This window comes from Ochlerotatus camptorhynchus, unplaced genomic scaffold, assembly GCF_037179485.1.
Source record: "Ochlerotatus camptorhynchus isolate MF236.1 unplaced genomic scaffold, CSIRO-AGI_Acam_v1.1 ptg000577l, whole genome shotgun sequence".
Taxonomy (NCBI): Eukaryota; Metazoa; Arthropoda; class Insecta; order Diptera; family Culicidae; genus Ochlerotatus; species Ochlerotatus camptorhynchus.
The window spans coordinates 3,672,769-3,685,449 of record NW_027041058.1 but is presented as its reverse complement, the minus strand read 5'-3'; the positions used below and the strand labels follow the sequence as shown (position 1 = coordinate 3,685,449).

At 38.7% G+C, this 12,681-nt stretch overlaps 1 protein-coding gene across 1 annotated transcript in view; it reads left to right on the top strand.

Moving 5' to 3' along the window:
• Positions 1-11,302, top strand: part of kermit (PDZ domain-containing protein GIPC-like protein kermit) — a 71,909-nt gene extending 60,607 nt beyond the window's left edge. Inside the window, exons 2-5 of the mRNA XM_065236956.1 lie at positions 10,145-10,375; positions 10,436-10,684; positions 10,751-10,840; positions 10,904-11,302. Of these exons, the coding sequence (XP_065093028.1) occupies positions 10,145-10,375; positions 10,436-10,684; positions 10,751-10,840; positions 10,904-11,056 (723 nt within the window). The 3' untranslated portion in view covers positions 11,057-11,302. The remainder of the gene's footprint in view (positions 1-10,144; positions 10,376-10,435; positions 10,685-10,750; positions 10,841-10,903) is intronic.
• Positions 11,303-12,681: the final 1,379 nt, after the last annotated feature.

Sequence of the window (12,681 nt, the reverse complement as noted above, 5' to 3'; positions counted from 1 at the left end):
CAACCGCTCCGTATGCTGGATTTGAAAATAGGCTATATAAATCGTTGGGAGTGACAGAGCTAAGAAAGTTAATGTACACTCCTTGGTTGTCCGATCTCCTGGGATGGAACACAGGTATTTACCCCTTGTGTTCGAGCAAACAGTCCTCCCTCCGTACAAGCGTGGACGGCACCGCCAACCCACTGCCATCCCTCAATCGATCCAGCCGACCTCAGTCGAAGGACAACAGAGAGCGGTGTGCGGACGTAACCTATACGGAGGGAATGCTGTATTCGCCTAGGTTATAGCGCCCTTACTCGCTACCATTTTCTTCTAGCGGTTGGGACCTGAGCACTAACTCTTGTCCTAGCCCTATATGGCATATGGTTATAGCGCCATTACTCGCTTTCTGAAAAGAGAAGAAGGGAAGGGAAGGAGAGGAAAAGGACTTGGGAAAAGGAAATGCGGAATTCCTTTCCTCATTAGTATTTGTATCGTCAACTTTTATGAAAACTATATAAATCATTTTTCCTTGGTCAGAGGTATTATTACGACATTTGAATAAGATTGTCTTATCATTTGTTATTCAAAATTTAATGTTATAATGATCAACATAGCTTGAATTATCTAATATAAATCGGTAACACTGTCCTGCAACCGATTATTTTTCTAATCCGAAAACTAAAAGTTACGAAAAAGCACTTAGGCCTTTATTAAGTTCCACTTTCACGCGACGTTCAATGTTTCGCGGTTTGCTCTTTACGCATTGTTCAGGCTATCATAACAAGCTATGACCAACGTGACGATTGCTTAAGCCCTGGTTAAACAAGTAAACAAGTTATTAAAATGAAATCATGTTCCCGAAAGCAGTCAACAATGTATCTTAAACCGGATCAAGCGTGCGCCCTATTTTTCTAAACATTCCGACGCGGTCCGCCCAATATCTATCAATTACGTTTTTCTACAATAGTAGCCTGGGATAAATCCTAATTCGACCAATACGTGTTTGTTGAAACATTATATTCTGCCTAATATCAGTAGTCAGTAGTCATTAGGAAACCTGTTACTATATTACCACATATGTATCCTTCTTTCATGAATTTGTCCATTGACTGGCAGTGGCATTATGGATAAAATCCTCCTGGAACCATCTTTTATATAAATAATTTCAAGAAGCTTAAATCCGGGAGTTAGAAGGTGACAGCTCTATCACAACTCCTAAAACCCATTTCAAGAACGCAAGCATTCCGAAACTTTTTTCGTATATGATAAGCCCCGCTCCAATACATTTCAATGTAGGAATCATTAATAATGTACTGGGACTTTCAACCAAGCGGTATTGCTTGATTGACGCGTATTTAATGATTTGGAAATGTTTGTAGTATCACTAGTACTAGTACTCGGAAATTAAGTATGAAAATATTTTAAAGGACAAAATGGAACGAACTCACCAAATCTGGCCAAGTGAACCTAACAAGCTGGCATGATGTGTTAGAGGGGAAGTCGCAATTGTAGACGGTTCGCTTCACAGGGTAATCCGGTTTGTGGTAAAGCTTGCACGGAATGTATAGTCTTGAAATACGTCTTGGCCGTCTGATACAATCCACATATGTTAGAAAAAAATCCGGAGCAACGCAAAATCCATAAATTTAACGGGATGAAATTTCTTCGCTTCCATCTACAAGCACAACACTCTTCTATCTCCCACCGGTTTGTCCACTCGTGGTTGTCTAATAATCCGTTCGTTTCTATTTGTTGTAACAACCGAGCACTTACACACGAAATTATTGATTAAGTTTCAGTTGACGGAGTTTTTCAATTCTCTTACTAAATTTTCACTTAACACTCAGTAAAATTCGCGAAAAATAAAGCAGCAGCATAAACAAAACACGTCAGATCCAATTACTTACTATACGGACATTACTATAAGCAAAATTAATTATTTATTACACTACGATATCTTATTCTCACCTTGCATTAATTTAGAACGGGTTGGTAAAGATGAATGAAAAATAGACTAGTTGAGGTGCACCAATAATGGCACTATGTACTTGAAAACTGCTCCTGATTCCGCATGCATCAATTATGGTCACATCTCACATCATGTCATGGAAAGTTTCCATGGGACCCACCATAAATGTATAGTAGCACCAAAAGTAAACTGCAATGTTGTTTATCCACCAGACTTCCTTATTGATCCACTGTTGACTTTGCAGCAAACACACCAATTTGACTGTAGAAGTAATTAAATACTCAGAAGATCATCGGCATTTGCATTAATCAATACCTTACTTGTTAGAAGTCTTCATTCAAGCTTTTTTTTATGAACTTTCGGAATTGAGTGCTGTAAAAAAATCAATTTCTGTTTGAGAAACTTTGTAAATTTATGCTTGACAACTATACCATATTGGATAAAGATTGAACACGAAAAAATCCGGACACCGTATCAAGCTAAGAGTGTATAAAATCACAGTAGGCATTGGTTGTCAGGATAAGCTCATTTGTTTACATCATGGCTTCACCGAAGCAAGCAGGGCGTCACAATATCAGCTTCAATCGACCAAATCGATGCGACGAAGAGACTGCTGGCTTTCTTTTTCTGTTAAAGTCGAACAGCTTCGCAGCATTCTAGAACCTCAGTCGGCGTGCAATAATAAATGTTCAATCGCTTGTCTCTCTTTCTCCCGTCGCTCCATTGGTTTTCCTTTCCAGCTTCGGTGAAACGGATGAGCGAAAGAGCGCTCGACTTTGATAGTTTTCTCTTTCATGAAACCCATCAACAGAGGTTTCATGACGTATATGACGGAAAATGAAATTACATATTTAAAGCATTTCTCACGTGAAAACACTTGAAGATTACACGTAATATGTTTAATTTATTTTCCATCCACATATTTATTTAAAAAAATTGAACGAAAACGGGACATAACGCATTTTAAACAAATTGAAAGAGCGGTGATAGAGTGTTCGTGAAAGGGGATTGAAAGCCATAATGAGGTTTCGTTTAACTAGAAAATCGACGTTACTTATGTCGTTTTCGTTTTTGCGGTGTAGCACTGGTGTCGTGTAAGCAGGAATAAGCGCGAGTCTTTGACAGCTCAACAGCATTTGCTTGTAAACAAAGGTGCATCGTATATCTACACCCTAAAATATTTCGGTGTACGGCAGTGTAGCACCGGTGTAGCTACACCGCAAAAACGAAAACGACATTACATTGAAAGCGATGAGCAAAGCAACGACGAGAAGATCCACAGCCAGCGTTTCCTTCTAAGCGTGCTTCTTTTTCATTATCATTTCTTGCTGATAGTCTAGCAAGCCGTTATAGAAATGAAGCATTGAACACGTTTGTATGAGAGAAACAAAACTCGAGTTCATTTTAGAGCTTCGAAAATGCAAAGCCCTGGAAGCAAGCACGTCGCGATTCGATCCTGCACGCTCGAAACGAAAATCCCGGTCTATCCGCTCCTGACAGTTTTCGATCAAATTCCTGGGCAGGAATTTTATACCTCGGTTAAACATAAGAGTGACCCGGAAGAATGGAAATTCAAAAAGAAGTTGAAATTCCATGAGCAATCAGCGCTCTCTCGTTTTTTTTTGCACGGTTCCCGGTTTTCGTTCAGCTCGGACTACTGTCATCCGTTCCTGGAACCTTTGGAGAACCCTTGAGAAGGTCGAATGATGTATATTCATCCGTTTTCCCAAGGCGCGATGAGACCACCCAGGATTTTGCTTGTGGGTGAACAAAATCCTTTCGCGAACGGTTTGCTGATTTTCTTCCATGTCACTGACAATTGCACAACTGTGCGGATGTAAACAATACACTCTAATGAGAAACTAGGAAAAATTTGGTTAATTTCGGTCAATTATGAAAAAAGTTACGCAAGTTTGAAAGTGTGGCAATAATTATCGACTCACCCTTTGGTCCTCATCCTTCAATGATCCTTTTTTTAATGTTTAATCCCGTGTTTTTTTTTTAAATCTTGAAAATTTAAAATTGTATTAGATTTTACAACTTTTTACAATTCCATCGTTTGAATTTTTTTTTTCCAAATACAGGACACTTTGATGATTTTTCTTAGTTTAAGAAAATGTTAAAAGTTCAAGATTTTACAAATTTCAATGTCTGGGATGACACATGTGACACAATGTTGATTTTTTTTAAAGTTTTGTGTCTTCAAAACAAAGTCAAGTAAAATATTAACTTTAAATGTTTCATGTTTCGATCCAGGATCATTGAAAGTTCTATGTCAACTCGAGTTTCCCCCTGTCATAGTTCTTAAGTTTTCCATGATTGTGACTAATGCTGTTCAGCCTAGTGAATCAATGGCATTTAGCCTATAAGCCCAAAATAGCGTTTATTCTGAGCCGTAATTTATCTAGGGTAAATGACGGCTTCGGCAGGCAGTTACTGTTTTCGGCAACCAAAATTGAAATGTAAAGCTCGCTGGATTTTCTCACCTAAATACTTCGCTATATATATTTATACGATTCCTTAGTCTTCCAGCTTCAATCTGATTAGATTTTTAGCACTGAACATTGAGGATGCATGAAAACATTGAGGATGCATGAAAACATTGAGGATGCATGACAGTTTTAAGAAAATGGGACAGTAAATTTTGAATGTTTCAGCCTATTATAAACAAAACCATCTTTTCTCGAAGTTTTTGTTACGAAACCACTGAGCTGAGTGAGTTTAGTACCACTCGGAGGTGTCAACGTCATCCAGATGTCAACGCCAAAGGGAGCATAACATCGTATTGAGAAACGGCACATGCAGCACACAACATAGCAGAAAGACAAACGTGGACTAACACCAGGAAAATTAAAGTTAAAATTCTTAAAATTAATCGTTAATTAGTAGATTCTAAAATTTAGGCTAATCAAAGAAATGTGTGATCCAGTAACATCAAAGTGACTAGACAATTACTTTAGCTAAGCACTGGGGCGAGGTTTTGACGTAGGACTACGTCTTTAATTTCTACACTGGGGGTCACATTAAAAAACTCAAAATTCAGACATGTAACGAAAAATCCCAAACACGGACGCAACGATAGAGCGCAAATCGAACAAACGACACATTGTGCATGCGCATCTTTTCACCAATGAAAGGAATGGAGGAGAAAAGCAGCGATAACAAAAACGCTTGCCAAGTCCAGGGCTGTTACAACAGGCGCGGATTTCGCGAATTTCGCGTATTTCGCGATTTTCGCGGATTTGTCGCGGATTTGAATCTTCAGTCGCGAAAATCGCGGAAACATTAAATAATGTCGCGAAAATCGCGAAGGGACTGATGTGCTGTCATAAAAATTGTGGAATGCATTGTAACCTTTCCGTCCCGGACTATTTTGCTGTCATTAATTTTGTTGTTCATTTGGCTCTCAATTTTTTACCGGTTTAAACCAAACACCGTGTGAAAAATCGAGAAATGATCTCAATGAGGTCTGTCCAATGAAGTCATTTTCCTTTTTTTCCAATGTGAACATAGCATTTTTCGTTGTCAAATCATAAACGAATCGTATATATGCGAGTAAATGCCATGTATACCGGATATTCTAGGTTCTCCAAATCGTCCTGGAGTTCAGTTGATTTGTTCTACTATATAAACCAAGACTCCAATAATGTCTGTAGTATCGAAATATGTCCAAACAGATTCAAAGTGTCAATGTGGATTGTACCCGACCTATTGCTACGTATACAAGATGTTATAGGTTCTGAAATCATTCTGGAGATCAGATTATTTTTCTACTAGATCACCCAAGACTAATTCAATATCTGTAGTATCGAAATATGCCCACACAAATTTGCAGTGTCTATGTGGATCATGCCAACCTATTTCCGTGTATGTCAAATGTTCTAGGATTTCTAAATCGGTATTTCGATACTACAGATATTATCCTAGTCTTTGTTGATCTAGTAAAACAAATCATCTGAACTGCAGGACGATTTGAAAAACCTAGATCATCTGGTATACGTGGAAATAATTAAACATTATCCATATAGACACTATGAATCTGTTTGGACATATTTCGATACTACAGACTTTATCCCAGTCATGGTTGATCTAGTAGAATAAATCATCTGAACTCCAGATCGATTTGGAGAACTTAAAACATATGGTATACATGGCAATAGTTCATGCATGATCCACATAGACTCTGTGCATCTATCTAGAAATATTTCGATACTAAAGACATTGTCCCAGTCTCGGTTGGTGTAGTAGATCAAATTATCTGAACTCCAGGATGATTTGAAGACCTTTGAACATCTGGATTACTCGGAAATAGATCATGCATGATCCACATAGACACTTTGAGCAAATCAACTGATGTCCTGGACGATTTGAAAAACCTATAATTTTCGGAATATACATACATGATCCACAAAGTCACATATATACGATTCGGTTATGATTTGACAACAAAAAGTGCTAGGTTCATATTGAAAAAAAAATGAAAATGTCTCACCATTGGACAGAACCCAAGGAATATCCGTGTAAATACACAACCGCGACGTGTCCAACAAGTGTGACTTATGAACCTCTGGTAATTTCTCGATTATGTGCAGGGTGTTTAGTTTGAATCGGTAAAACATTGAGAAAACTAGAGCCAAATTAACTACAACATTTAGGACAGCAAAATACGTCAAGAAAATTTGCATTTCAAATGAAAATGCATTTTTTTTAAATAATGTTTCAAACCTAGGCCGGTATTATTCAATAGAATCTCATAATGTAAGGGTGTTTTATTATATTCACTAATTAATCAGAATTTATACTATACATAAATAACTGAAGATGATACAATGTAATTAAAAAAAAAATTAAAGGTTACAAACGATACTCTTTTAGCTCAGTCGGTAAAGGCGCAGTTACAAAGCAAGTCCATGCTGGAGGCGACTGAGTTCGATTCACGTCCGGTCTTTTAATTTTTCGGTTTGGAAAATTTCTCTATTTTCTTGGGCATAGGATGGTACGGGCATAGAAAGCTCTCAATTAAAATGTGAAAGTACTTCAAAGAACACTAAGTTGAGAGCAGGCGAAAATCTAATATGCTATAAGCTTGAAATGCCATGTAGTAGTATACAAATGCTATTTTTAGGCAATGAAAATAATTTTTTGGCACGGATTAGTATTTGAAGTCGCGGATTTCTTTTAAAAAATCGCGGATTTCGCGGATCATATTTAGAAAATTTTGTAACAGCCCTGCAAGTCGTTTTCTTCGTCATTTACATTCGAGCAACGGACGGATAAGCGTCGGACACGACGTATGAGTGGAACAGAACGCATCGCACCAATACAAAGACGACGGAAAGCACCCACATCAACCGGAGGAAAGGCTTCCCGCAATAGGAAGTCAAGACTAGGCCGCTGTCATCCGGTCGGCATCGACTTGCACTGGTGTGCCCACCATTTGAAAAACTTCAAGGGACAGCCCTATGGGGTTGTACGCAATGATGGCGTAGGACTACGTGTTCTTAAATAATAAATGATATTTGTTAACTGCAGCAGGAACTTGTTTTTTTGTGTATAGGAATAGGAATTTGAGTGGGGTTCTCTCTGATTTTACTCTTTAGTATGACTATGCCCTGAAAATAACCATTTGATATGAACTTTATTTGGGACATGTTCAGAAATTCAACTCTTTTGGAAAATCTTGGTGGCCCTGAAAAGGGCCGATGGTAGCATAGGCTTAAAGCCTTTGGAAGATGATGATGACGTGTAGGCAGCTGGATCAGCAAATCGGACCGGACAATCCCATATTATTCGGTTCAATGATTGGGCACTCACAAGAGTCTCTGCCCGTCTGCTGCTGGACAGAGGTTGAACTGGTGTCTGCGACAGGTTGGAAGACCGCAGAATATCAGTATCCATCCAGCTAAAGCTCCTCTCCGTTTTAGATGCTCTCGTTAAACTCCTTCTCTTAACAAGTTGGTAAATCTGAGCCTTTAGCAGAAAGACGCTTAGCACTTTTTCGGCGAATTTATAATCTTGTTTCACGTCATGGTTCTTCTCTACTGCGCAAAATCAAACGAGTAGAAATAAGATAGGATGTCGGTAACGCGCTCAAATAATTGAAAATTCGATAAATATTTAATCGAATAGCTGGAAAAATCTTTACGATTAATCGTTAATCGAATAATTTGAGTTTTAGGCATCCCTAGAAAATAGTTAAATTTCATGTTTTTTGGTGGTCCTTCGAAAATATCGAACAGTAGAATTGCAACAAGAAAGTGTAACCCAAGAATCAAAAGCGATGCGATGCAAGTTTTCATTGCTATGACGATGACTGAATTAAGGGGCTTATAAGCAGAGGGGTGAAAGTCAATTCTCTTCATCGATTTCCTCTTTTGATGATCATGGCTTCACTAACCTATTTCGCAATATTTCTGCTATGCTCTTCTATCATCCAGAACAACAAACATATCAATGAATGTGTTTGCCTTCGAGTTATTAACGAAACAGGAAGTCGATGGAGAGAATGGATCAAAATCACTTGCACCCCTGCTTTCAAGTTAGATTACAAAATTACAACTCTGGAGAGTATTTTGTGTGGTCATTAAGGGCGTGTAGTTCTGAATATGACGATGAGTGTGTAAAATGTTACGCAATTGCATCCTCCCTTTTCGCACACGCCCGAAGGTCGAAGGCGAATATCACTTCGACTTGTTTCGTCTACTAACAACTCTCTGATGACAGTGTTGGGGAAGCAGCAATGCTACATCGACATGTTTCGTCTAGAAACGATTCTCTGATGACTGTGTTGGGGAAGCAGCATATGCATGTACGCAATTGGTGGATTTGTTAGTTATTTCGACGCTTTTGGAAAATGCTTGACATTTACCACATTTCAATAGTTTCTTGTTGAAAAGTCGGAAGCAGTTCTATTGATGCGTAGAAATATTTCTGATCGATTGGTGTTAAATTATTAAAATTGGTCCAGGGGCAGCTGAATTATTAATGTTCAAAATCTTTCATAATTTCGTTACATGTTCCATTTTTTGGTTTTCATAAAGTGAACCCCCATATAGAAATCACAGACGTAGTCCTACGTCAAAACAACCGGCCCTTTTCAAGGCCAACAAATCAGAATTGAAAGAGTTAAGAACTAAAAGATCAAGATATTTGTTCCGTCCACTAGCGGTCCTACGTCAAACTTCCGTTTGTGCCCCTAGGCACAGACCCTTCTCCTTATTTTTTTCTAAAATAAGAAACTTAAAATTTTCCTTCTCCTTGTTTTAGCCCGAAACTATCTTCTGAATTGGGAAATGTTGATCTTATTATGTAATTCCGTACTAATCACGGAATCAAAAGATGATGGGCCGTGTTCGAAGAGAAGAAGAAAATCTTTGACGTACAATCGTACAACCAGCTATCGGGACGCGTTTCTCTCGCAATTCGAAACAGTTACAGTAGAATAAATCTCATAGTATTGCTCCATGATAAAGTTCGACTGGTAGAAAACGTCATTTCAAGCTACATTAATTATATGATCATATAATCAATCTACAGTTGGATCTGGTTCTACTGCCAAAAATGGCTGCAGAACTTGCCCTCCGCATGAAGATCCTAAATCTACGAGGATGCAGTCATCTATTCTCCTTAAATGGGGCTGTTACAAAATTTCGTTGAAGGCCGTCGTACGGTGGCTTAATACCGCAATGAACATTTTAAGGCATAACAATATGATCCACTCATTTGCTTACACTCAAAAAATTCCACTCGTCTGATCGAAGTGTTTAAGCACTTGATTTTTCATATGCACAAAAAAATTTATTTTAAGAGTATTTCACCATGTTTCAATGTGTTCGACACGTTGATTTCTAGTGTTTCAAACTTGGAAATGTTGATAATCTTTCTCTATCAATTCAAGTGTATTGCACATTGAATCACACTACTGTTCAAAACAGATGGATTTTACATCTTAAAGGCATTAATGGATCATATTGTTAATATGATATATTTGGTATAATCTGAATCCCTCATAATTGCACAACTCTGTCTCTTATGAATAGAAAATCAAGCGAAATTGGAACTGATATGCGCTTATAAGCAGTAATTTGTAAATTCTTGTACAACATGCTTTGACCATTATTGCAATAATTGCTTTTATTGTCAAATTTTAAACGTACATTTCACATCCTCCCCTTCTATTGCCTAACCTTTCAGATTCTATTCTGCACGCTAAACTCGCACAAGGTCGACATGAGCAACCTGCTGGGCGGTCAGATCGGTTTGAACGATTTCATCTTCGCACACAAGAAAGGCCGACCGAAGGAGGTGGAAATTGTGAAATCAGAAGACGCCCTCGGACTCACCATCACCGACAACGGTGCCGGATATGCATTCATCAAGCGAATCAAAAGCGGCAGCGTCATCGACCGGCTTCCTCACATACAGGTTAGGATTCGATCCTCCGCTGTCGGTGTATCAACATTAAACTGAGTTTGGAATTTCCAGGTGGGCGATCACATCGAGAAACTGGACGGCATCAACGTGGTCGGTAAGCGACACTACGAAGTAGCCCGCATGCTCAAGGACATCCCCACCGGAGCGACCTTCACGATTCGATTGATCGAACCGATGAAGAGCGGCTTCCAGGGTATCGCACCACGCAAGGGAGGTGCCAAGCAGTCGAAGCCAGGCTATGGCAGTGGAAAGGAGACGCTTAGGTTTAAGGCCAACGGCAATGCAGCCATCGAGGACGAGGTTTGTCGGAAGATCCTTCGAAAATATCTAAACAACTTGATTAAATTTGCCATTCCTACATTGTAGCATGACGACGTCACACAGCGTGGAATAGATGCCATCAACACATTGCTAGATTCGTTCATGGGAATCAACGACACCGAACTAGCGACACAAGTAAATTATGTCTGTCTGAGTATCCTTCTAGCATCGTCGTTGATTTTTCCTGCTTTATTTTAGATCTGGGACCTAGGTAGCAATAAAACTAACTCAATGGACTTTGCCGAGGCAATTGACGCGTCCGACCTGGAAGCATTCGGATTCACCGACGACTTTATCATCGAACTGTGGGGAGCAGTCACCGACGCCCGACAGGGTCGCCACAGAAGATAAGTCTGTCGTTTTGTGGTCTACCTGCGTACGTGCGTATCGATCCAAAAAAATAATAGCAAGAGCCTACCGCCAAGCGTCTAATGATAAAAATTACCACCAATCAACAGAATAAAACTTGGATTCAGTTTTGAACATGGAACACTTTTCATTGCTTTCCGGAAGGATGATGCACTACTACTAAAACGATATGAATGTATGCTTATTTATGATAAAATCCTTCATCTTCCCTGATTTCATCCTAAGAAAGCAATGACAAGTACTGTGAACTAATAATAATAGCATTTACTTTTGTAATGATGACTTAACGGCGAAACCAGCAGGAAATTGAAAAGCATTCCATTTGGAAGCGGAACAATACTTATGATGAAATGTGTAGCTAAAATTGAACGAACAGTAACTCAAAACAAAAAAAAATCTATAAAACATGTGGAAGTGATAATATGAGTAATTTTAAAGTAATGTTAAACGTTATTCAGACTAAATAGAAGCAAGAAGTGCACTTACAAATCGACGGAGGAACGGAACAGAAAAGTTTGTGTAGATTTTAGAAAGATGGAGAACGGAAATCAAGTCATACAATGGAATGGAACGATGGATGGAGAATTATTTTAGCCGCCAAGGTGGGAAGTGTCGATTAGAAGAGTTTGTATGTTTAAGCAATGATCAACGTTTAGAAATATTGAGTTTAAGAGAAAAATGCTGGGAGTTGGTGAATACAATTCAGAGAAAGCCTTGTGACGAATAGTTTAATATTTTGTCTTTTTTATTCTTCACTCACAGCTAAACTACTTCTGACTGACGTAGTTACACCCAGAGGTGGCAACAGTACATTTTTTGAAAAACCATCGTCCAGAGCGAAACAAAACAGCCAGCACACGAGCGACCGTGTATAACTACATTCCAAACGAACAGCGGAGATAGATAATAAATAAAATCTCGCAGCCTGATTTTTCCAAACAGTTTATTGGAATGAAATTTTAGCTGCAGGCTTGCGTGTGACAGTAAATTACCAACTCCCTTATTTACGCATAATTTTAACATCAATGCTTATGAGTGGTCAGTCTTCATTCTTATCTTTTAATTCCATGCAATAAACATCAAATAAATGCAGTAATTAGCCAGAAATCAGCAAAATTCTACACGACATAAATGTATGTCGCGCGCGCCGCTGGTCTTGTCTGCTTCTTTGTGCGAAAATGTTCTGTCGCTGGCAGAAAACAGTTTAGAAATGTCATGACATTTTTGCCGCTTGCCAGTTTGTTTTTGTGTGTCGTCACAATGGTTATCGCAAAATGTATCAAATGTTAAGGAAAAAATGTTAAACTCCAGGACTCGTGCCACCACTGGTTACACCTTCAACGTAACTATACACTATCTACCCAACGTTTTTTATTGGCAGTTTTCCAACCGATTGAGCTGATTTTCTGTACGTGTCCACCATAAACTAGAAAATCAGCTCAAGTTGAAGGTGAACAGTGCCACCCAACGCATTCGTCGGGGGATTCCTGTAAGATTTTGCCAGCGCTATTATTGGACTGTTAACTAATCAATAGATCTGAACTTTTGCAATCGATTAGTCTAGGGTTGAAACTAATCATAGCAAATCGATTGAATACACAAATCAT